Here is a 25,549-nt window from a genome sequence, read left to right as displayed (position 1 = left end):
ACCAGGCATGCAGACACTGACACTTGAAATAAATATGGCATAATTACAGTAGCTGGATACATATGATACAATGCAATTTATTATTACAGGTATAGATATATAATATATTAATAAAAAAAAGTTGCATGACATAAAAAAACTAATAAAGTCCTTATTAAGAGTCTTATTAAGATTCTTGCTGGCGATGGGCGTGGTCTGTAATTGACGTCACTGCTCAGAATGACCTTCATCTCGGGAATCCTCCTCATCACAGTCCACTGCATGGGTGACATAATATCACTTCATTATAAGGAAGTGTTATTATTAACAGCATGCAATACCTAAGGATCACGATATTGAAGTCGAAAACCGTTAAATAGACCAAAATGATCTTTCTGAATAATTAAATATATCTTGAAATGTGTCGCCCGCGATGTGAATAGTAAATGTTTTTGCAGACAGATTGCAAATAATGCTTTACAAGTTACATAACGCATAAAACCTACTGATCTTTAAAAAAAAAACCTTAATAGAGGGATTTTAAAACATGCGGCTTTACATTAGATTGCATCCGTGTTGTTATATGAGGAAAAATAACTGTACTATATTTTTCAGCGAGGCTAGGTTTGCAAGGATTTTCCCCGTCAGTATGAAATTATTTAAATAAAATTAAATATATAAAATATTATTAAGAGTATAATATTGCTCACACCCAGATTCTAAACGCATGGATTTAAACATCTTCAGTATTAAAGGGAAAGCCCGCAGCGGAGCGCACTATTATCTCTCCTAATAGGGGAGACCACACACCCACAAAACCTTTAAATCCCTGTCTCCATTGCACCCTAATGCTCTCTGTTTAATGATTTTATAACTCTTTTTAATCTAAATGGATTCTCTGCGTCTATTTGAAGAAGTATCTTCGCGTATTCCTATATTTCCAAGATATCCTCCCCCTTCGGGAGTCGGATGGGATTTTCCTCGCGGTTTGTCAGATGACGTTATACAGCCATTTTGTACCGCAGATTCGTCCTACAGGATCCGTTAAGAGCAGTTTACATCATTTGATTGAGTTTAAAATCATTATTTCATACCCAACCGTTCATCCCCAGAACCCGGTTTCCGTCAGTTAGAACGGTTCTCCCCTCTCCAGCAGCATCAGCTCGGTGGTTTTGAGGTGAAATTAGAGGAATAATGTCGTCGGGAAGCCCTGAATACTCGTCGTTCTTCGCAGTGATGGGCGCCTCAGCGGCGATGGTCTTCAGCGGTAAATATTATTTCAAAATTTGTTTAACATATCCATTAAACATTTATTTATATATGATTACACATAATTATTTCATCTTGATTGTAATAAAAATCTCCCTCTGTTACAGTATTCTTGATATCTGAGGAAATGTCATTCAAAATGCTGTTATTCGTTATTGTCATTGAGGACAGATTAATTTAACCGTTACACTTAACGTATTTATTTAACACCTTTTTAAAAAAATTATTAATCCTCATCACCTTCAGATGTGAGGTCAAAAAATATGTCTGCATCATTATAATCCTGTCAGGGCTGGTTCTATTATTCCTCATGTCTTATGAAATATTGTTAAAAATGTTATTAAATACGTGCTTAAGTGACCATATTTACTACACATTTCATATTAGTTAACATCTGCTTTCTCATAATTAATTATTATTGTATGATCATAATCCATATATATATGTGCCAGTTGCAAAATTGCTTTTTTAATATTAATTATTGACACTATTGCAGTGCACGTATATTGATTTTAAAATCTGAAATATTTTCATATATTTGTCACATGTCAGCAAATGTAGCTTTATGGGATTTAACCAGCTGTGAGAGTCAATGCATTCCCTGCTTTGGGTCGATTTAGAGATTATAGTTGTTGTTTTTTGCAGGTCAAGGGATTATTTACGAGGTTAAACTAGATTTATTTCACAGGTATTGATCATTACTCATGTTATATTGGTTGAAGTATTGAATTTAAGGTGGAGCCTGTAGTTATGCATTATATTAATGTGATATTTACTGATTTATTTATACATTGGGGGGAAAAAAATGTTTAATTCATCCAATTAAAAACAAATTGGTTAATGATTCACACCTAAATATTTTAACTTGAGCCAGTGAAAAATAACTTGCCCTAAGGGTATTTTTTTTTTGTAAAATTAACCTCAAACTGAAGGCTGTTCTAATGCATATTGTATTAAGATTAGATTTAAGTCATTAACAGCTTTATTGGGATTGTGATGAGCAGAATGCTTTATAAAATAAAACACTGTCCTGAAATAGAAAATAAATCTCACATTTGGATCTCTGGTTGATTTTCTGTAATCAGAGACCTTAATTTCCCACTAATTTTCCAGAAATAGTGCTATGCTGAGACGAGCTGAAATGTATGTGGGAATGAGTAACGATAGTGCACTAGTTTATTAGTTAAATTGACTGGTTTAGTAGTATGTTTTAATGTTTTTCTTATACAATCGGCTGTGCTTTTAGCTGTTCAGATGTTAAGTTGCATACACCTTCTTAGTTATGTGTTTAAAGTCATCCTATCCATTGTTGGTCATTGCATTAGGTGTTTTGAATAAGTGTTGCATATTGTGCATAATTACAGTAGTGACTAGTGAGGGACCTCACGACATCAAATGCATCTGTGTGTGTGTGTGTGTATCCAGCACAAGGCTGTTTATTCTTCACTGGACTGTTAGACCACACTTCAGCCCTGTTTGGTCAGAGTTATCTGTAACATTATCTCTGTGAATGTCAGTATCAGTAATGCAAACAGACTAATACAGCAGCAGCTGGTGTGTGTTTGTTTCAAATGCGTACACTTCTGGCTGGAAATAGTGTATTATTCTATTAAGTGAGGTCAGCAAATGCAGGTTATGTTGCGTGTGTATTTGTGATTGAACAGTTTTCTTAATGAGAACGGCATCAAACAGCAGCATCCGTGTCTTTGTGAGTCAGTAATGACGGCTTTCTTTAGTCTGCCTCCAGAGTGAGTTTATCACTGAACATGAAAGCCAGATGCAGAGAAGAAACAGCTGAAGTTGATTTATTATTTATATATTTGAGGGAATCTGCTGCTTTAGATGTGGCCTGTTTGCACCAGATATTGAAAATATAAGTAGCCTATAATTATAAGTTTATTTATATAATCTGTCATCATGTCATTTATTGGCAAAAACATGAAGAAAAAAAATTAAGTAGTTATTACCATTGGGAATGGATCACAATAGTGCACTTATATATAATCGGCTGTGCTTTTAGCTGTTAAGACAGTTGCATGGTTAAACCTTCTTAGTTATGAATTTAAAGTCATCCTATCCATTTTTGGTCATTGAGTTTTTTGAATAAGTGTTGCATATTTTGCATAAAAGATGTCATGTCAAGTTGAATAGTCATCTTCATTCCCAGACTTTTCCTTCAGTTGATATGTCCATATTAATAGAGGGTCAGTTCTGGTTCTTCAGGATTATCCCAAGCTTTTCAATGGTAAAAATAATCCATTATAGCCTATATCTGAATGCCAGATCATATGGTTTTACCTGATTTCATCAGACCCTGTTAGAAATGAAAGGTCTACTTATTGATTTTGTTTTAAAAATAGACATGAGCTAACAAAATGCTGAATTTAATGGTCACACAAGACTTGTCCATCAACAGTAAAGCATATTTAATTTGAATCTCCTATATTAGGCATAGGTTTTATTCAGAATTGTTATTATTAAACATGTTTTTTTACATATGTAAAAAAAGCGTCTCCCTGGAAAAGTTTAGATTTTCTGTCAAATATAAAACTGATAGGGCTTATATAACTAATATATGTGTATACTGTCGCAAGAAATATTTTTATTATATAATATTTTTAATACAATTTATTGATTTTAAATTAATGTATCGATTTATTTTTATTGTTATTATGATTGTTTTATATTATGGTTATTATTTATACCACTTACGCTGAGTTTGTCATGAAACTAAGCTATAGCTGCTGCTGTCATGGAATGAAATGAATGAATGCATCAACATCAAAACAAAATCCACTTTCATTGCAAAAACAAGACAACAGAGATTTTTTTCAATGTTTTTGAACTGATCATCAGCTGTGAAAGCAGTAAATCAGACTCCATTATCATATTGTTTTACCTGACGATGTTGTGTGTGTTGTTCTCAGAGCAGGTAGAGTTGGTCTTAAATAGTGTGTGTGTGTTTGGACAGTGGCCATCTGCACACTGAAGGATTGATTCTGCTCTTCATCGCATGAGCCCATCTGTCATGGCACACACACACACACACACACACACACACACACTCTGTTATTGGCTAGTTTGTGTGATTCTGTGCTGCAGTAGTAGTTGTAATCGTGGTTAATGCAGCAGGGTTACCCTTTAATCCTTGAAACTAAGATTAGACTAAGATTCCTGGATGAACAAGCTGTAAGCGTGAGCAGAATTAACACTAACTCTAGCTCACTAGTCCTAAAATTAACTCTTAACGGTTTGCAGCCCCATGCAGAATACTGAGGATTCATTTAGAAGAAGAAAAAAGCCTGTCTTACTTGGTTTAATTGCATGGTTTGAATAAGTAAATAAAAAATATATAAAATAATAATACAAATATACTTGGTTGAAATAAAACAAATTATTATTAATTATTATTAATATATATTGTCAGATATGAAATATTATACAAATATGAAATATAAAAAAATAGTAAAAAAAAAAAATAAGAAACAATAAAAAAATATGTAGATATAAAAAAATAAAATTAATAAAAAAAAAGATATCTAAACCTAAAGTTTTTTTGTTTTTTTTTATCAATTCAAATTACTAATTAAAACTATAATAGTATTTCAGAAATATTGCTTTGAGTCTGAGATCTGTTTGCTTAAATTATTACATTTTCTCCATGGTAGATTTCTTTTGTCAGTATAGATATTATTGTGAGTAGCTTGCTCGCTAATAATATAATTATTCTATTGTATTATTATTGTTGTATTATTAGTGTTGTTTACAATTTTTACAATTCAAAATAATTGCTTTTTGATAATACAGACTTCAGTTTTACTATTGCTCATAAAGTTTTTGGAAACATCTATTAAACTTTAGTTAAAAATGGTTATGTTATTAATCTTCTAAGTTGTCAGATTTATGGTTTTCATTGTTGTGGACAGTAAAATAGTTGAAGCAGCTGACCCTCAGCCTTGCAGAATGTGATAGTAATGCTCTAGCAATCCATTAGCAGTGCTCTGAGGCTTAGTTTTTCACAGGCAGTCTGTGTTCAGAAGTGTACAACTCTTACTCATGTTTTTTCCCTTTTGGTTATACTGCAGAAACATCGCAGGAGACGGAGACGTCTTTTAGAGCTGGGCTGAGAGTATACCTATAACTGTTTACTCTCTGTTTTAATGCACTTTTATTGGAAAGTCAAATAACGGTGCTTTAAAGGGGTTATATATGATGCAATTTCAATTGTTCCTCTCTCTTTGGAGTGTTACAAGCTCTTGGTGCATGAAGAAGATCTGTAACGTTGCAAAGACTAAAGTCTCAAATAGATAGAGATATTCTTGATCAAAGTTAAGACTCTGCCACGCCCCCCTAAAACCCCTCGTGTAAACACGGCTCCACATCTCTACATCACTATGTGGAAATATTTGTGTAATGCCGCCCAAATGTTCACGCAAAGAAAGAAGGCGTGGTTTCAGTAACACAGCTAGTGTTGAAGCAGTCATGTCAGGAAGATGCTGTGTATCTAGGAGAAAGAAAAAGCACTTTATTTGGTTTTCCTAAAGTAGATGTATTTAGGATTCTTTAAGATTACTTACAACAGAACAGCAATGTATTTTATGGACAACCATAAGTACAGTGATTCTGAAAGATGAAGCTAGTGATTATGGAAAGGGGTATTACATTTTTGACGAGTGCTTGCAGTGTTCGGCCAATCATTAAAGTATGCCAACATATTCTTTTACATCAAATAATCATATGACCCCTTTAATATTTCTGCTGCAGTAATTATGAAAAGCATGCATGAAGAGTAAGTGGGTTTTGTGTCTGTGTGCAGCGTTGGGCGCGGCGTATGGCACGGCGAAGAGTGGCACGGGGATCGCTGCCATGTCTGTGATGCGTCCGGAGCTGATCATGAAGTCCATCATTCCTGTGGTCATGGCGGGAATCATCGCTATATACGGACTGGTGGTGGCCGTCCTCATCGCCAACAGCATCTCAGACAAGATCACTCTGTACAAGTGAGTTCAACAGATCTCTGACTCTGACTTATAGTTAGCAAAACTAAACAAAAAAAACATTGTTTTACTTAATATATATATATATTTAAAAGGTTAAAAAGTTAATTAATATTAGATAAACATACAACAAAATTGTTTTATTTTAAATAAAAATGGACAAGAGAAAACCAATTCATAATATGATTAATTACTATTATACGTTCTTAATTGTACTAAAATAACAGATTTATATTATGTCAATACCAAAGTTTTATGATATTGTGGAAAAGATTGGTCGTATTGTTTTTTTTTTTCAACAAATTTATGCAATTCTTTTTAATTATTTATTTTTCATTTATTTAATTTAAATAAAATAAATGCATTTTAAATTAAATTTGAACTGTTTATGAATATATATATTTATGTTAATTGCTTAATTTGTTTGAAGTACTCAATTAAGCACTGATTTGCTGCAGACAAATTTCACTATTTAAGATGTTTTTCTTTAGACAAACATGGGATCTCATTTGATTGTGTGTGTGTGTGTGTGTGTGGCAGGAGTTTCTTGCATCTGGGTGCGGGTCTGAGTGTGGGTCTGAGTGGGCTTGCGGCTGGGTTTGCCATCGGCATCGTGGGAGATGCGGGCGTCCGTGGCACCGCCCAGCAGCCGCGCCTCTTCGTGGGCATGATCCTCATCCTGATCTTCGCTGAAGTTCTGGGTCTCTACGGCCTCATCGTAGCCCTGATTCTCTCAACCAAATAAACTGGCAGTCAGCATGCAGCGCTGCCGGACCACAAGACGGGGCACGTGAAACAAAAAAAAAAGTGGGAAGGGGGGAAAAAATAAATTAAGGTACCTTAAACTAAAATGAAATTAGATGAATTGAGAGGTGGGAAAATAATCCTACACAATATAACAGGCTCTGCGTTTGGTTTTATCTCTGAAAGTGTACAGTCGTCCCAGTTTGATGGTTTTTATTTCTTGTAAATTCGGTATAAAGTGATTTCGTCCTGTGTCTGTGAAGAAAAAAAGAATAATAATAATATAATACTAATAATAATGCTGTAATAGATCTCATTCTCTGTTTGTTTCCACTCCTGCCTATCCATCTGTTAGCCAATCGCGCGCTCTCTTTCACTCCCTTCATGTTAGAGAGGGAAACACACGTCTCTTCCCGTCACGTGATTTGGGAGTTTTATACATTTCCATTGGTGTCCAAGAAGTGTTTAAGAAGTGGAAAAACGCACTGACGAGTCTGTCTGTGGAATGGAGTAGATTTTGTTAAAACGTCCTTTTTTTTGTTTTCCACTGGTTTTATTTATTAAGAATATTGTTCATGAAAATGTACTTGAAGCTCCTCAGATCCTTTTGAATTGATATTTATATAAACATAAATATATATATATAAATACAGATCTATATATAAGAACAGAGCTGCACGGGCCGGGGTGCAGTCTGGGAGTATTTCAGCTCGATGTGTGTATTTCTGGTTGTTTCTGTGTATATCTGATGTTTGGTTGTATTAAAGGTGTGCTTGTGCCCCTCGATGGGTCTCGCAAGTGTAATTTCCACATGCCTGTGTTCCCTGTGTTTATTCATCATCTGACAGCTCGTGTGTGTGTGTGTGTGTGTTTGCCTTCAGTCTCAACCTTGATAATAATTCACCAACAGCACTGATAGATTTACGGCTAAATTATTTCAACGTCCTTAAAGCTTTCCATTTTTTTTTGTGAATTTAGTTCACTATTTTAGTAAAAAAATAATTTAGGAAATTATTTGAATTTTTTCAGTCTGTTTGATAAACATCATTTACACGCACACAAAATCTGATTATTGCACCACACTGATTTATTAACCTCATTCCAATGCAGTGGTTTTTAACCTTTTAGATATTTCCACAAGTAATTATCACAAAACTACTTGTTTTTATTACCAGAAGATGGGAGTAAAATGAATCCCATTTAAATTCCTTTATTTTGCAGGGTTTCTGCCTGTCTTTAAAGTTTTAATTTACCCTTGTACAAATTAAGGGATTAAAAGGTCTTAAAGTCCATTGTAAGATAATTGTCCCTTTTTTCTCAGAAAAAAAAAGTTATTTCCATATTTTAGTAATGCTTTTATTGTTATGCATTTCATAAAATAAATTAAAAAGTCATTTTGATCAGTTGAAAGTTGTATTTTCAAACTTTCAAGTGTGTGAATACAACTTATTGTTTATTTTTGGATTTAAAGACTATATTAGCATATTGTGTTCCCTTCAATTTAGTCCTAAATATTTATTTAACTGCTCTTTTCTATAACTTATTTAAGAAGTATTAATTTTAACTTCATAAAACTTGCAAAAACACTGTTTTGTAATTCTGACGCAAGATTCTGATTCAGGTTTGTTTTTTTCAATAAAACAAAAGTAATTGAGCGGAAAGGAGGTAAAAAAAAAACCTTTAGTTTTTTCAGCATGGCCTTTAAATCCATTTAAATTAATTTTATTCATTTGAATAAATCAAGGTCAAAGTTTTCTGAGGTGTCCTAGTTGTTGAGAACCACTATTCTAAGAACTTTGTGCTAGGTTAGTAATTTGCATGGAAACACGCCCACATCATGTCCATATAAGGGCTTCCTGCATGACCTTTTCGACGCTTTTCGAAACATTGTAACATTATATATATAAAATGATACAGGAAGTCCTCTATCCAAAATAAAAGTTTTTGTTTAAATAATATATGTGTGTGTGTACTGTGTATACTGATTGTGTGTGTGTGTGTGTGTATATATATATATATATATACTATATATATAAGTATATATTTTGAAAATATTTAGATGTAGGTACATTTATATATGTATTTTTTTATTTTTTTTATATTATACATAAATATATTAAATTAAACATTATGTTTTCCTTTAATATATACATGCATGTGCTTGTATTTATATATACATAGTAAATATTCACAGTACACACACATTGTCAACAAAAACTTTTATTTTGGATGCGATTAATCGCGGTTAATCGTTTGACAGCATTATTAATAATGTATTGTAAATCATTTTTATAATTACTGAATACGAATTCAAGTATGTCTTAATATTTGGTTGATTAGGGTGAACATAATCATGTTCTGAGATGTTCCACAGAGCAAATAATTGCAGTTTATGTTAAAAATAAGTTAAGTTAAAATTATTATAATACATATTACACTATATTATAATTAATCTTTTATTCCAACATTTTTATTTTTATTAAATATTTGTAAATTATTTTCAATTGAAATTTACTTCAAAACAGAGCAGAAACTTTAGTATTTCTTATTAATTTTACACAGCATGTTTGTTTTAATGTCGCTTTTTCAGGTTGATCTTCAGCGTGACCTCAGACTTCTGGACATCTATCCTGTGTTCAAAACTCACCAAAATAAATCACAAAATAAGATGCTGTGCACCACCATGTGGAGAACGGTGGAACAACACAAGAAGAAGCGTGGGTCGATCAGCACAGTATCTAGAAACAGATCATGTTACTGCACTCCTAAAAATACAGTGCACAATAGGATTGCGTAGTCCAGAAAATAACAAAATAGAGCACAATGGAATAGAATAGATTACACCACAATATAAAAGACTCAAATATTATAGAGAATAGAGCACAATAGAATAGAGCAGCGTAGAGCTGAACAGAATAGATTAAATAAAGACTGTACTATAACAGTGCAATAGAACAGAATAGAGCAGAATAAAATCAAGTAAAACAAGTATAATAGAATACTGCTGAATAAAATAATAGAGCACAATATAACAGAGTAGAGTAGAATATAAAAAGAACAATATAGTAGAATACAGAAGAATAGAAGAACACAACAGAATAGATTTGCATAGAATTTAACCTGTTAACTGTCGGTTCCACTCTTTGAGCATAGACGTGAAAATGACATTTCCAACTTAAACTGTTATACATGTTGAATGCTTTGGTCCACACAGACTTAAGTTTGGTCTCTTTTTAAAACAGACTTTGCAGATTATTGTAGAAGTGAAAAGTTAGAAATATTATATAATAAAAAAAAGAAAGGTTTTTTTAAAGGTTTCAAAATTTGAGGTTGCTATCACAAAAAAAAATGAGCTTTCAGTTAAATTTTGTTTGGGCATAGTACCAAGCTTTTCCACTAGATGACCATCAAACCACATTAGTAACCATGTAAGGGTGCCTTCATTTCCATAAATGGTTTGAGTGACCTGAAACATGTTTTTCCATACTTTTCTCAATATTTAGACATCACAGTCAGAAGTATTAAGGGTCATTATGGCATTATTTGATTTCAAATCAACCTCAAAAGACATGCTACGAGAAGCCTGGACTTACGGTAAAGTTCACATGCATCAAAGAAGGATGGATGTTATCTTTTGAACACTCTCCATGAAAATGAATAAAGATTTTTACAGATTTTTCATGATTTCATCTATGCATCACTATTTCAAAGTAAAGATCAGGGGCCTCATTTATAAAGCGTGCGTACGCACAAAACGGGGCTGGAAACGTACGTACGCCAGTTCCCACGCAAAGGTTGTGATCTATAAAAAACAAACTTGACGGGAGAATGTGCGCACCTTTAAGCAAACTTTGAGCCGTGCGTACGCACATTCTGGAGACAAAGGGAATTGGCGACACCGATGGTGAGGTCGTGAACTGAAGTTAGATTGTAGAAAATAAATGTGAGAAGAACGATTATAAGAATGAATGACATTTAATTTTCACTCCATTTCATACGTTATATCCACATTATCATGAAGATTAAATCCAACAGTGTTATTTGTGCCGATTGTTTTAGGCTATATACATCTAGTAAAATCCAAACGTAATTCAAAATGTATTAAAAGTAAAATAAAATAATAATCAGCGCTGCCTTACAGTCACATTGTCCACAACGGGAGCACAGGAGGACATGGCGCGATACATGTGATAGCCTACAGAATAGCATGAAATACCCTTTTATTAGAGAACTGCAGAACACAGTGTAAAAAGGAAATATTTTCCTTAATGTACATAGCCTATATCATAAAATGTCAAAGTCTGCAAATACAGTCATGAAGCACAATCGCTACTCATCATCGGTCCTAACTATTACGGTGTTCATTACAAAACCGTCAAGAAGCATGTGTTCACTATAACATTTTCGTCTTAAATTTTCGCCCACAAATTAATTAAGTGATTTTGTCAAGGTGTTAACGATCAGTCTATTTGCTAGAAACATATAAATTCTCCGGTGACCCGGGTATGTAATGCTTCATGATGGCACTCCTGGCACTGTTGGAGGATTACGCTAATGGCAGAATAAGGAGAGAACGAGTTTTCAGGGACCATGATGATTTCCTGGCCCATGATGATGACTGGCTAATAAGCCGATTTAGATTCCCTAGAGCTGTGCTCTTGGATCTATGTGCTGAATTGGGTCCAGTATTAGAGAGGGCAACACGCCGGAACCATGCCATCCCAGTCCAAATACAAGTCCTCACCACTCTGGGGTTCTTGGCAACCGGCTGTTTCCAGCGGGAATTGGCAGACAGGTAAATTAATAATATAAAAAAACTATGTAATCCTCAAATTTGTCTCTAAGACCTTTTTGTATATGAAATAATTCTATTGGAATCTATCATCTCACCCTATAGGTCTGGTATATCACAGCCGTCCCTGAGTGCCATAATATCTGTCGTTTTAAATGGTATACTTAATATGGTTAGTCGATACATCAGGTTCCCCTACACTGTGCGAGAACAGGCCGAAATTAAAACGCAATTTGCAGCAATGTCTGGTTTCCCAAATGTAATCGGCGCAATTGACTGCACTCATGTTGCTATAAGGGCACCATCTGAAAATGAATTTGCTTATGTTAATAGAAAGCATGTGCATTCTATTAATGTGCAAATCATATGTGACTCCAACATGACCCTCACAAACATTGTGGCACGCTGGCCTGGTTCAACACATGATTCCTTTATCTTGACACATAGCAGTGTAGGGAACAGACTAAATGCAGGCGCAGTACGTGATGGCTGGCTTCTTGGTGAGTTTAACAATATTAAAAAGTAGAAACTGTAACAATTTTGTTTTTAATATAATTATAACCTGCAGGCGACAGTGGCTACCCCCTGAGACGCTGGCTCCTCACCCCATTTTTAAACCCGCAGAGCGCAGAGGAAACTCATTATAACGAGGTCCACTCTCGTGCCCGCGCAGTTGTGGAGCGTGCCATCGGCATCCTGAAATGCAGATGGCGTGCTCTGGATGCCTCGGGTGGCAGACTTTTATACCATCCAGCAAAAGTGTGCAAGATTGTCAGGGCGTGTGGTGTTTTGCACAATATAGCACTGAGAAACGGTATTCCTCTCCCTCCTGATCTCCCTCTACCCCAGCATTACGACCCCGAGCCACAGCCCCCTGGCCGACAAGAGGGATATCAACGAGGTGCAAGAATCCGTGAGGATGTCATGTGGCGTTTGTAAAGAAAGACAAAACTCAAGGTTCATGTTTTAACTGCATCTTTTAATGATTGTGCAATTTCTTGCATCACTTCTCTCATCTGCCGTAGCTCATCTGCAACCCTGTTGACAGCGTTTATTGTCTCTCGCTGTAACTGCAGGACTGCGTCAGTGAGTACCCGACCACTTTTGGACGTGCCAGACGCAGAAGGGGCACTGCTTTGAGCCGGACGCTGTGCATCTGCATCTGAGAACCCCTCACCCTGAACCTCCTGTTCATTTACAGCTTCAGACTCCGGAAGGACTGGAGGACAAACAATTGGCAACATTTATCCATTTATCACCCCACACACTCAAATGTACAGCGTTAATGATTAAAAATCGGTTTAACCTTGCTCCTCTGTGGTTTCAGTCACGTCAGTGTCTCCCTCCTTTTCCGACACAATACCACACACGCTGACCTCCCCAATTATAGCCGCGATTTTGCTGTCCACTGATGTGAGATCAGCTGTACATGGGCCCCCACCAGTTGCAGCCACGCTCTGGCGGTGGGAGGACAGTTTTCTCTTTGCCTCCACCTTGAATGAATGAGAATCTTTATTTCACATATTTTGCATACTGTAAGCACATGTAAATAAAACTTTTTGAAAATCAATATTGCTATTTATATAGGTATATAGCCTAATAAAACACAAATGTAATATGTTGGTAAAAAAAAAATTTGTATACCTTCAGGTCGGACCATTTTTTCTTTAATTCTGCAACTGTCCGTTCTGTCCCACTGACACAATTGACGGCAGAAGCAATACTTTGCCACTCGCACTGCTTCTTTTTATTATTGACCCCACTGCTGTGGCCACCAAATAACACAGTTTTCCGAGCCTCCACCTCCCCTACAAGTGTTTCAATCTCAGTATCTGAGAAATTACGTTTTTTTCCTCTTTTCTCACCTGTCGCCATTATTAAAATTAGGCTAACAGAAATGCACGTTTTTACTTTCTTGGATTAATTAATTGGCGGGTCGCATGCCAGTTTTCCAGGTATATATGGGATTCCACTCTCATTTACATGCTGATCAGCAATCATGAGGTGATTTGCATTGACTATTTATGGTTAAAAATGGGCGTGTACAGGGCGGGATATGAGGCTGGTTCACGTACGCACATCTGCGGGTGATCTGTGATTTATAAAGGGAACATTGCTTACAGGTGTGCGTACGCACGGTTTTATAAATCGGAATATTTTTTGGCGTACGCCATTTTTGGCTTTTGGGCGCACGTAAACTTTTAGTAAAGATCCTACGCATAGTTTTATAAATGAGACCCCAGAACTCTCTCTGACTCTGACTGATGAGTGCTCTTCTTGCATATTAATAAATTACAGTTGCTCTGTAAAATATATAAGAAAATCAGTCACCATATCAAAACTACAGTCTTTAAGCTTTCCAATGATATATAGTTTGTCTATATTACTTTTGGTTCAGACTAAGATATTACTGTTTAAAACATGTAATGGCAAGTGGGCCCATGACATTTATCATGTTAATAGAGAAGAATATAACAGATGAAATGTAGCACATTAGAGAAGCATAGAACTGAATAGAGTACAATACAACGGAATCAAATAAAACAGAACTTTCCTCTGAGACACGTGTGAGCTTTCATTTAGTTTATTTCACCCTTTCAGAGACATTCAGACTTTCTGTCCTCTGGTTATTTACACCTCTTACAAAAATACTACTGTGCTGTAGTGATGCTATAAGGTAACATCCTGGTACTTCGATATATACACCATGGTACTGTACCATGGATCTCCAGTGAATATCATTATAGTGAATGTTCAACTAAAACATTGCATTTCTAATATAAATGTCCAAAAATAGGTTGTTTTGGTACATACAAAAGTTTGACCATGCTAACTGTACTGTTACATGTCCAAAAACAATGCATTATCATGTTACTTTTTGTTGCACTTATGTCAGAATGGCTGTATTTTTTGCATATATGTTTATTTACATTCCGTTGCATCTATGACAATGTAAATGGACAGTTGTGAAGTGATTCAGTTGTTTTCCATAAATATTTGTCATTTAAAAAAAAAACAATTATTGCAAAACTTGTACAAACATACAAAAACAGTGAAGTGAGACATAAATACACTCCAACAAGAAGCAATCATAAAATAAAAACAAACATTCTGGATTTGCATATCAAATTATAGTATTATGGGTACATAAAAGTGCAAAAATAAACTTACATTCTTTTGGAAAAGTTGACATAAGACATCAGAAACCTACCACTCTTTTTGTTATTTACATTTATATTTATACATTTAGCAGACACTTTTATCCAAATTATTTGTAAGTCTTCAATTTCACAAGAAAAAAGGGGGAAGTCAAAGGAGACTTAAGCCATTTTTGTTTATGAATAAAATAATTTAGCATCCAATATAAGAAAATTAACAACATATTCAACAGATAATAGGCTTTGGGTTTTCATAACCATAAAGACTTTTTAATGAAAAACATGAGTGCGGATATGACGTTCCTATTGGTCATTATATCGACTTAGTCCCGCCCCTGTTAACATCCTTCAAGTATATTATGAAGTTCCCAGTCGAGCTGAAATATTCACACTTGATTAATAATTAATTATTAATACTTTTAAATAATATTATTTATAATATTGTTAATATTTTAATATCAACCGCTCTATATAAGTTTATTTTCCTGATAATGTCAGGCACTGTTTGAACACCTGTGAAGAAAAAAAAATCTCTAATAACTTACACACGTTTATTTTTATGTTTTGCAGGGTTTTAGTTTAACACGTCACTGATGCTTGCTGATCCTTAAAGCGGCCTTTAATGAGGATGATAGACAGATCGACCTGTTCCGTCTGCTAAATTACGAGCACTAGTATGGCGAAGGCTTCATATCATGAATATTAACTACTTCGCGCAATATGGCTAACCGATTGGCTGAAAGGAAACGATTAAAGTTGGCGCTAGCCAATGAAACTTCAGTTCATGAATATTAATTAGGTTCAGTCACTAGACGCTCCCAGAGCTCCGGTTATCAAGCAACGAAGACATGACCTAATTAATATTCATGAACTCCGCCTTTTTCGTAGTGTGACTGACTGGCCGCCGGTGTTGTGTTGTGTTTGTAGATATAGGTCACCAAACTAACACGCACCAGCTATATCACTTACAGCAGCTCCTGATGGAAACACGTGTTTGAAGCAGAGCGAATAAACTCGACGAAAGCGTTATAAGGTATGGGAGTTCATATGTTAATTATGTCATCATTTTAGTAAAGAAAGGGTTGAAAAGTATCTTTTTGTGAAATGACTCAGTGTTAACAGCAGATAGCAGTCTAAAAATGTATGTAAACACGTTTTCCTGTTAGTCTATTCATATAATAATCCTATCATTATAGCAATAATCGTGATTTGTTATAATACCTCTAACTTAATGTTGTTGGTTAAATTGATTTTAACTCATCTTGCTTTGAGTGTCAAGAAAAGCTCTAAATTAATGTAATTAGTAATAATAATAACAGTTGAGATGTTGTCATCATATTTAATTTTATTATATTATGACAATATTCAGTATAAGTATATATTAATAATACAAGTTAATCATTATAATAAGTACAGTTCACATTTAAATGAATATGCAGCTTTAGTATTTAATATTCACTCTGTAATTGTTGATATGAATAATAGCAGCAACAGTTAAGCATACTGTACAGTAGATGACATGAATTGTCAAGCACCGTGTGATATGGTGTATATTTTAGGCATTTGACTAATTATTGTATAATTGATATGAATTCTGCTTAATTAGCTTATATTAAATGATTACATGAAGGATTAGTACTTAAAAAAAATGACATACTAAAGTCTTTATGTTGTGTTACTCCTATCACATTACTTTTAAGCAATCATGTTTGTTGTCAATATGCTGTTTGCATGAGAAATGTGCTCATGCCAGTGTAATGCAAACTTATTGCACCATCGCATTTCCCAGAAGCACACAAGTACAGATGGGCCGGTTGGTCAGCTCCGGGGCGGTGGAGGTATCCAGGGCAGGAATCTCGTTTTGGATACACATTATCCATCAATTAGTGAACACCTGGCTGTGTTGCGTACACAGAATCAATTAAGTCTTTTAATCCAATTATACACTTATATCAAGGGGTAAAGAAACGTAACCTATAATCATTAAGAAATCAGATTTATATGAAAAACACTTTATTGAAGTAAGCCAGTTTCTGTGTAAACATGTGCAATGAGAGCGAGCCAGTTCTGGTGATGCTTTTGAGAGTTTCTTCACCCTCCTGGGCTGTTCTGAAAGCTCTTACGGTGTAAACATCAGAGCGATCTGAGCCGGTCACATGAAGCATGTAAGACTAGAGTCTCGGATTGCCAGCCCTGGCATATGGAGCGATCAGAAGTAGGGTACAGTGTCAGCCGAGGCAGTCTGTCAGAGCAAAACAAGCTCATGGCAAAACCTGACATCTGTGAGTCAGCAGCTACAGGAAGTGATGCGGAGAAAACCACAGATCAGCTGATAGATAGATAGATAGATAGATGGATAGATAGATAGATGGATAGATAGATAGATAGATAGATAGATAGATAGATAGATAGATAGATAGATAGATAGATAGATGGATGGATAGACAGACAGACAGAAAGAAGGAAGGACGGATGGACAGATAGATGGATGGATGGATTGACACAGACAAATAAATAAATGGATAGACAGACAGAAAGACAAATGGACAGAGATAGATAGATAGATAGATAGATAGATAGATAGATAGATAGATAGATAGATAGATAGATAGATAGATAGACAGACAGATGGATAGACACAGACAGATAAATCAATGGATAGACAAACAGAAAGAAAGAAAGAAAGAAAGAAAGAAAGACGGATGGATGGACAGATAGATGGATTGACAGACAAATAGATAAATGGATAGACAGAAAGAAAGAAAGAAAAATGGACAGAGATAGATAGATAGATAGATAGATAGATAGATTGACAAATAAACAGATGGATAAAAAGATAGATGATAGACAGACAGATGAATAGATAGATAGATGGATGGATGGATGGAGGGATACAGACAGGTAGACGAATAAATAGACAGACAGAGAGACAGATAGATTAATAAATAAATGGATAGACAGAGACAGACAGAGAGAAAGAAAGGAAGACAGATGCACAGAGAAAGATGGATAGATAGATAGAAAGAAAAAAAGATGGACAGATGGATAGATTAATAAATAGACAAATAGATAGATAGACAGACAGACTGACGGAAGAAATAACTGTCTGGTTCTGTTCTTGTGTTGCAGGAATGTCTTGGAATAAGTATGTTGTTAGTGAGAATGTCCCGGAGACTGAAGCCACGCCCCTCACGCCCCTCGGCCCAGACGAGGGATCTGTGGAATCACAGGTGAGCATGACTTCTGTCCTCACCAGCTCTGCTTATTTCTGTCGGGTTATTTTGAGCTAACTAGCACCAGTTTTACATTACCTTGGCATCCGGCCAATCAGAGTCTCAATTGAACGGTTGCTGCGCTGCTTTAAATCAGCTCCTCACACTTCAGGCTTTAAAATAAAGTGTAACCAAACATTTAATTTATGAAATATTTCTTTTGATTTTAAAATGTGACCTGCACATTTCTGAGAGTTGGTGTGTGACTGGTTTTGTTTGTGCGGTCAGTCGGAGGGCAGCTCTTCAGGGTACGAGCCGGTGACGGTGTGTGTGCCAGCCGAGCTGCCGCCCGTGGTGCCAGTGACGGGCGAGTCCTTCTGCCAGTGTCCAGCTCAAACAGAGCTCAGCTCAGATGCCCAGATCAACCCCTACACCCTCAGCTGCACCTGCGGAGAGGAAGAACAGGGTCAGACTCATTACACTGAATCATGCATTTAACACTAAAGACAACAGAATCATACTGCGCTGACTTGAGTCATATCATACACAACCTTTGAAAAGTCTGGGGTCAATGAGATTTTATTTCATTCAGCAACGATACATTAAACTGATTAAAAAATGACAGTAAAGACAGTATAGCATAGAATACTATTTCTTTCAAAAATGAAGTTTCTATTCAAAGAATCCTAAAAGAAATGTTTCTTGAGCAGCAAATCAGCATATTAGAATGATTTCTGGAGATCATGTGACACTGGAGACTGGAGGAATGATGCTGAAAATACAGCTGCTCATCAAAGCAATAAATTATATTTTACAAGATATTCAAATAGAAAAGAGTTATTTTAAATTGTTATATATTTCACAATATAACTGTTTTCACTGTATTAAAAAAACAGCCTTTGTGAACAGAAGAGACTACTTAAAAATAATAATCTTACTGACCCTGCAAACTGTTGGACAGTAGTGTAAATAAAAATAAAAAGTTAAAACACAGATTGACCCAGCACAGTCAAAATCTATATGCATAGACTAGAACAGTGGTTCCCAAACTTTTTCAGCTCGCAGCCCACACAACCAAACACATATGTTTGCACGGCCCACTGCAAAAAAATTAACTGACCCCGCTATTGTTGGGTTTATAACTTAGTACTCAGAAACTAGATTGTTAACTGTATTTATTGAATGAACTAAGGGGCGATATTGACAAAAAACAAAACAATATCGCGATCTCTTTGATAAATTTTGTGATTTCGATTTTAATCACAATTTTGACACACACAGATATGTTTTACAGTCATAAATGCATTCAGGATGAATTTGAAACATATTTCCAAAAGAAAACCAATTAGAGCTTTATCAAAAAGTTGTAACGTCTCTACAACAGACATAAGTCAAAATAATCACTATAGTAAAGGTGTAACAACATTTATAGACTTATGGCAAAAAAATATATATAAATAAATAAATTCCGTGTCCAGGGACTTTTTTTCTTTTTTTGCCATGCATTGTTCATAGAGCTCATTAATTGTAGCGGTGCCTCAGGTGTTGAAATAGATTTATTATACATTATACAGGTTCACACGTATACTCTGTCTGCAGTGGGCATACAGTATGTGTATGTGATGCAGAAGCTGCAGCGAGAGTGCATTAATGTAACGCGAAAGCACATTAAAATAATGCAGCTCACACGCAGATTTCCTTTGCTTTGTTACAAAACCAGACGTGCATGCTCAGATACACGCTGCTCTGCCCGGAGAGAGTGCAAGCACTTTAAAACGTGTCTCCTCTCACTTAAACTGCGTCCTGTGCACTCACAACTCTCTCTATGCTCATGTGCTAGATATTAATTATTTTTGCACGTTTTTATTTCTAGCCTTTTACCGCGTGCAGTGTGAACGCTCTGATCCGTTAACATGGGCTCGGAAAAAAGGCGCATCACAGACAAGAGTGTGAACCTGGAGTTAGACATATGCCCAGTCTGTTCTGTTCCCGCGCTAGGAGCGCTGCATTCTGATTGGATCGGATGGCATAATGCGGGAGGTTAGGGCCGCGGGAAATGGTGCTATAAAGCAATTTAGAAAGCACGCACGCTCAAATCGTTACTTTATGACGATTTCGATTAATCACAAAGCCCTAGAATGGACTGGAAATTAACAGAAAATAACTCGGGGTGGCACCGCTCAGCAAAACGGGAAAACCAGATCCAGGCAGAGCTCAGCAGCGGGTAGACAGTCAACGGAGCAAGCAGTCAGGAGGAAGCATGTTGACAGCCGTTTATGCATGTTTGAATTTGTTGTTCTGTAGCATATGCAGCAAAAATATCTAAGATAATTTGGTGGTTTATTCTTAAACCAATCAGCGAGCTTTAATAGTGGAAGCATAGTATCAGTTTAATATTTTTTTGTTTGTTATTTAATTATATATATGAAATGGTGTTATGTTATGATTTAGACATATATGATACATTTTACATATATGAACAATGTTATTGTTTCTTTTAATAGTAATTGGCGGCCCACCTGTTGAAAACCACTGGACTAGAATAATCCATTATATTCAGGGATGCACATAAGTGGTCAGCAGGTCCGCATGCGCCACAAAAATAAAAAATGCGTTATATAAATATGTTCTGACAGCGCATTTGCGTACTGAGATGGCTGACAGCTGTTAATACACAATTACCTTTTTAGATCACAAACTACTATATAAGTTTTATTTTCAACCTGAAATCATAAATCTAGGCTATGCCATGCCGTTTCTGACATTCTTTAATCAGCAGCGCTAAACCCGGAAGCTCGTATACTTAATTGCAGCAACCCGCCAAAATAAAAGCCTGCTGATTTTAAGTTTGAATATGATGAAAAGGCTTTTGTTTATTTTTAGATGCTTTTATCCAAAGTGACTTAAAATTGGGGAATACATAAAGCGATTCTTCTTAAAGAGAAAAACAAAGAAAGTAGTAGTAAATATTAGCATTTTATTCTTAAGTTAACTATAAAATAACTATATTTGTATTTAATGCTAGAACTGCCTTTTATTTTTAATATTATCACACATTATTATTTCGTTTATTTACTATTATTTTATTTAAAAAATAAAGTGCAATAATATTATAACTATTATTAATTCATTTTTTATAGTTATATTTAATGGGTCACGCTATATGCAGTGTGAGGACCAAACCAAATCTCCAGGTTCTCTTATGAGAACCAGGCTGAAAGATTTATGTGCACCCCTGATTATATTCACATCCAAATAAATTCCAAGTAGATATTAAAAACACTAACATCTATTAATATTAGACAGTTTAATACATTACAGTCAGAATGAACCAAAAATATTTTTTTACTTAACAGTCATCATTTTTCACAATGAGAATTTATTTAAGTTAAATAAATAATTAAACATTTCTGAAAAAAAAAAATGCACCCACTATGTAAAAAAAAAAAGTCCTACTCCTAAACAATCAGCAACAGTACATAGGAAAATACTACCCTTTAATAAAAACCATGAATGCTGCTGTGTTTTCTCACAGTGAAGAGCTGAACTCATGGTTGCTTGTGTTTGTCATTGTGTTAAGGGTGTGACTGGGTTTGGGACGAGGAGAGTAAATCATCCTCGGTGTCACTGAGCTGCTTTAACCAGAAGGTGATCTTCCACTCGGAGTACAGCTGTGGAACCGCCGCCATCAGAGGAGCCAAGCCTCTCAGCGACGGACAGCACTTCTGGGAAATCAAGATGACATCTCCTGTCTACGGCACAGATATGGTGAGAGATACGGTGACTGGATGAGCAGAGACACTAAACCACATCACTGACGATGTATCAAGATCAGATCAAGATAGATAGACACTAAACATCTGTATTTTGTGTGTTTGTGAGTCCAGATGGTTGGTGTTGGGACATCAGAAGTGAACCTGGATCAGTTCAAACATAGTTTCTGTAGTTTGTTTGGCACGGATGGAGACAGCTGGGGTCTGTCTTATACAGGTGAGGTCAGAGATCATGTGACCCCTGCCTTCTATATTCACTATTATTCATTTAAATACTTTAAATGACCCACACATGTCTGTGTATTAATAAAACACACAAGTAAAACTCATTTATTACCATAAGGGACTATTTCGACCAGATTTAATCATTAAAAATGACTAAAATGAATCATGCCAGCTTGATCCTGTCTTTTTAAGTAACGTTTCGACTTAAAACTGTCTTAATTTACATTTTTATCCATCCATTTGTATGAAATACTACCATTCAATAGTTTGGATTCAGTTAGATATTTTTTTTTTAAGAAATCAATACTTTAGCCAGGATGCAATAAATTGATCAAAAGTGACAATAAAGTCATTTATAATGTTACAAAAGATCTAATTCAAATAGACGCTGTCCTTTTTAACTGATATGCTGAAGCATCATGTGATCATGTGACACTGAAGACTGGAGTAATGATGCTGAAAATACAGCTGCGCATCACAATAAATTATATTTTACAATATATTAAAATTGAAAATAATTCTTGTAAATTTATATAATATTTCACAATTTTAGTGTTTTTACTGTATTTGTAATCAAATAAAGGTAGCCTTGGTGGGCAGAAGAGATTTTCAAAAACATAAAAAAAAAACTATTTAGGTTTATACATATTTATGCGTTTTTAACTTCTTTTCTTCATCTGCTTTTATCGTGGTTCAGGTCACCTACACCATAAGGGGTCAAAGGTGAACTTTTCATCCCGGTTCGGTCAAGGGTCCATAATCGGGGTCCATTTGGACAGCTGGCACGGCACCCTGAGCTTCTATAAGAACCGCCGCTGCATCGGTAAGACACTCTCTTCTGTCCTCTGTCACTGTATTTCCTACTGAAACGGCAATCTTTCTTATCCTTCCTTTTTCACCTCTGTCTGTGGTTCTGTCAGGCATAGCAGCTACTCACTTGCAAAATAAGCGTCTGTATCCGATGGTGTGTTCGACTGCAGCCAAGAGCAGCATGAAGCTGATCCGTTCACATTCTGCGGCCACAACATTACAGTATCTGTGCTGCACACAGCTGCGCAAAATGCTGCCCAACTGCGCAGATGCTCTGCGTGAGCTGCCTCTGCCACCGGGTCTGCGTCTGCTGCTGTCTAACCAGCTGGGATGGGTGCTGACCCTCGGCTGTGCAGACGCCTGTGCACTCAACAGGGAAGACAAGGCCACACAAACAGAAGACAGCGATGTTGATAAATACACAAGCCCTTTTCCCTCCCACAATCCCTCTGACAACAAACGCGTCTTGATTTCTAGTTCCTTCTCTGATAACCCTGGTTCCTACCACGGTAAAGATAAGCCTCTTGATTCTACTTCCTGTCCAGATGATGCGCATTATCAGGATGGCGTCTCTGTAATGGATGTAACCTGTTACCTTGATCCCTCCTCAGCTTCTGACCTCTGCTGTGGCTCCGCCCCCAGCCCAGATCATAATTCCATTCCCGACCCTAAATATCAGCACAGATCTGCTTCCTGTTCTTGCTGTGGCTCGCCGGAATCTGTCTCCGGTGACGACTGTAAAGGAAATGATGCCAGTTCTGTGTGTAAACCGGAAGACAGCGGTTCTTGCATTCTATGCTCCTCCTACACTCCACAAGACCACGCCCCCTTTTGGCCTGACTCCGCCTCTGAGAGCGGCTCGGATGGCTTCTCTGCAGAGCTAGAGATATGTCAGAGGAAACGCTGCCGCTGGACATGAGACACACAGTGTTTACCTGTAAATCACAGGTCAAAGGTCACATTTAAGGGCAGAGTTCATGGTTTACTCACATTCGTTCAAGTAAGACTGCATGATTAACCCAAATTGTGATATGATTCTGTGCGATTTTACAATTGCAAAGACTGCTATTTAATTAAATAGGTCAACAAAAGAAAACTGGTAAAGAGAAGCACTTAGAAACTATCTGTTGTTTGCAAAAAAGGGGCTTCATGAGCTCTTTGCTGTTTTTCTGCCAAAAATAATGTTTGAAGATTCAGAAGAAATTAAGCCATATATATTAGTATTGTAATTTGGCAGTTATACTCTAAAATAATTATATTAATTATACAAATTTTACACCAAACATTTTTGTTAAAAATATAATTTTATCACTAATCACAACAACAATTGTTATTATTAATAATTATTTATTACTATTACTACAAGTCATAAATATAATCACATAATTTTTGGCCAAATTGTGCCGGCCTACAAACAGTTTTTAAAAGAGCATTTTAAACCACAGTCGGAATTTTATTCAGAACTTTTTCAAATTTCAAATTTTTTCTCCAAATTATGCAGCCCTATGTATGAATCTTTTTTTATGCTTAAGACCTCATTTTAAGTCCTGCTGAACAAAGTAAGTCATGTGGGTTTGGACAAAATTGTCATTCTTAGGTGAACTATTGCTTAAATACACACGGCATCAGTTCAACTCAAACTATTGGTCCTCATCCCTTGCCAAGCTGTCAAAATACATTCACTGGACTTGTTGTGAATCATGAATCCAGTGAATCAGTGTCTGTAGTAATCTGCTTCTTTTTTCCAAATAGTTCATTCATTGTTCAGGGTTCAGGATGGGGTTAAAGATCAAAATTTTTCATAAACTTGCTCACTTCCAGTGCCAATGTTTCTAGTCAGGTGACGCTTTTTTGAGAAGGTTTATCTTAGATCAGCACATGCCAAACTATTTGCAGCAGTATCATTGAAATATTGTGGTCATCAGTTTGTTTGAGTTCATTCATTCAGACTTTGAGAGACGAGTTCATGAAAAACCTCCTGGCATCTATAAAAACCAGCACAGGTTCATATCTGAGCCTGTCAATCAGACTGTTAATTACAGCGTTACATTATTTATCCTGATTCAATATCAGAGAGCTACAGCTCTGCTATGACAGCTAAATGCATATCTGATGTGATAAACACTGTAGAGTGTGTGTTTTCAGTTAGGACTGTGTGTTTATTCACTTAACATTTATTCATTAGTTTAACCCCATTCTGTAATTATTCATATTTGATTCCTCGCTATATATGAATGAATGGTTTTGTACTCTTTTGCATGTTTTCTTACGGATTACATTGTTTTGAGGTAAAAAAAAAAAATCATAAGTGCATGTTTGCATGTATATATATATAATTTGCTCTTTTTAATTTGTGTTTCACCAATATTAAACATCTGAGCATAACTCATCCCAAACTGTTTGTTGAATTGGATTTTATTTTTATATTTGGTTTTTATTTAAATTTTAGTCCAAGTTTAAATCATTTTGTTGTGTTTTTTCATCATATTATTATTATAATTTTTTACATCTGTGTGGGTTTTTATCATGTTTTTAGTTTTAAATAAATTAGTACATTTTTAGGTATTTTAGTGCTTTAAATGAAAAAGAG

General features: G+C 35.6%; 2 protein-coding genes across 2 annotated transcripts; both read left to right on the top strand.

The window, feature by feature from the left end:
* The first annotated feature begins 991 nt into the window (after positions 1 to 991).
* LOC132116397 (V-type proton ATPase 16 kDa proteolipid subunit c) lies at positions 992 to 7,801 on the top strand. Its single transcript, XM_059525229.1, has 3 exons — positions 992 to 1,246; positions 6,065 to 6,248; positions 6,786 to 7,801. The coding sequence occupies exons 1-3, from the start codon at positions 1,174 to 1,176 to the stop codon at positions 6,988 to 6,990; spliced, it is 462 nt and encodes a 153-aa protein (XP_059381212.1). The 5' UTR covers positions 992 to 1,173; the 3' UTR covers positions 6,991 to 7,801.
* An 8,035-nt stretch (positions 7,802 to 15,836) lies between these two features.
* Positions 15,837 to 25,355, top strand: spsb3b (splA/ryanodine receptor domain and SOCS box containing 3b). Its single transcript, XM_059525208.1, has 7 exons — positions 15,837 to 15,972; positions 18,069 to 18,169; positions 18,440 to 18,617; positions 21,732 to 21,919; positions 22,039 to 22,141; positions 22,847 to 22,972; positions 23,070 to 25,355. The coding sequence occupies exons 2-7, from the start codon at positions 18,071 to 18,073 to the stop codon at positions 23,876 to 23,878; spliced, it is 1,503 nt and encodes a 500-aa protein (XP_059381191.1). The 5' UTR covers positions 15,837 to 15,972; positions 18,069 to 18,070; the 3' UTR covers positions 23,879 to 25,355.
* Positions 25,356 to 25,549: the final 194 nt, after the last annotated feature.

This window comes from Carassius carassius, chromosome 35 (genome assembly GCF_963082965.1).
Source record: "Carassius carassius chromosome 35, fCarCar2.1, whole genome shotgun sequence".
NCBI lineage: Eukaryota > Metazoa > Chordata > Actinopteri > Cypriniformes > Cyprinidae > Carassius > Carassius carassius.
The sequence above is the reverse complement of the archived record's forward strand: the minus strand, read 5'-3'. Positions and strand labels throughout refer to the sequence as shown.

Excerpts from the sequence above, each read along its gene's own strand:
- spsb3b (XM_059525208.1), top strand. The coding sequence starts at position 18,071 with ATGTCTTGGAATAAGTATGTTGTTAGTGAGAATGTCCCGGAGACTGAA. Across the intron at positions 21,920-22,038 it reads CTGTCTACGGCACAGATATG|ATGGTTGGTGTTGGGACATC; the intron begins GTGAGAGATACG and ends TTGTGAGTCCAG. Across the intron at positions 22,142-22,846 it reads CTGGGGTCTGTCTTATACAG|GTCACCTACACCATAAGGGG; the intron begins GTGAGGTCAGAG and ends ATCGTGGTTCAG.
- LOC132116397 (XM_059525229.1), top strand. The coding sequence starts at position 1,174 with ATGTCGTCGGGAAGCCCTGAATACTCGTCGTTCTTCGCAGTGATGGGC. Across the intron at positions 1,247-6,064 it reads AGCGGCGATGGTCTTCAGCG|CGTTGGGCGCGGCGTATGGC; the intron begins GTAAATATTATT and ends GTCTGTGTGCAG. Across the intron at positions 6,249-6,785 it reads GACAAGATCACTCTGTACAA|GAGTTTCTTGCATCTGGGTG; the intron begins GTGAGTTCAACA and ends TGTGTGTGGCAG.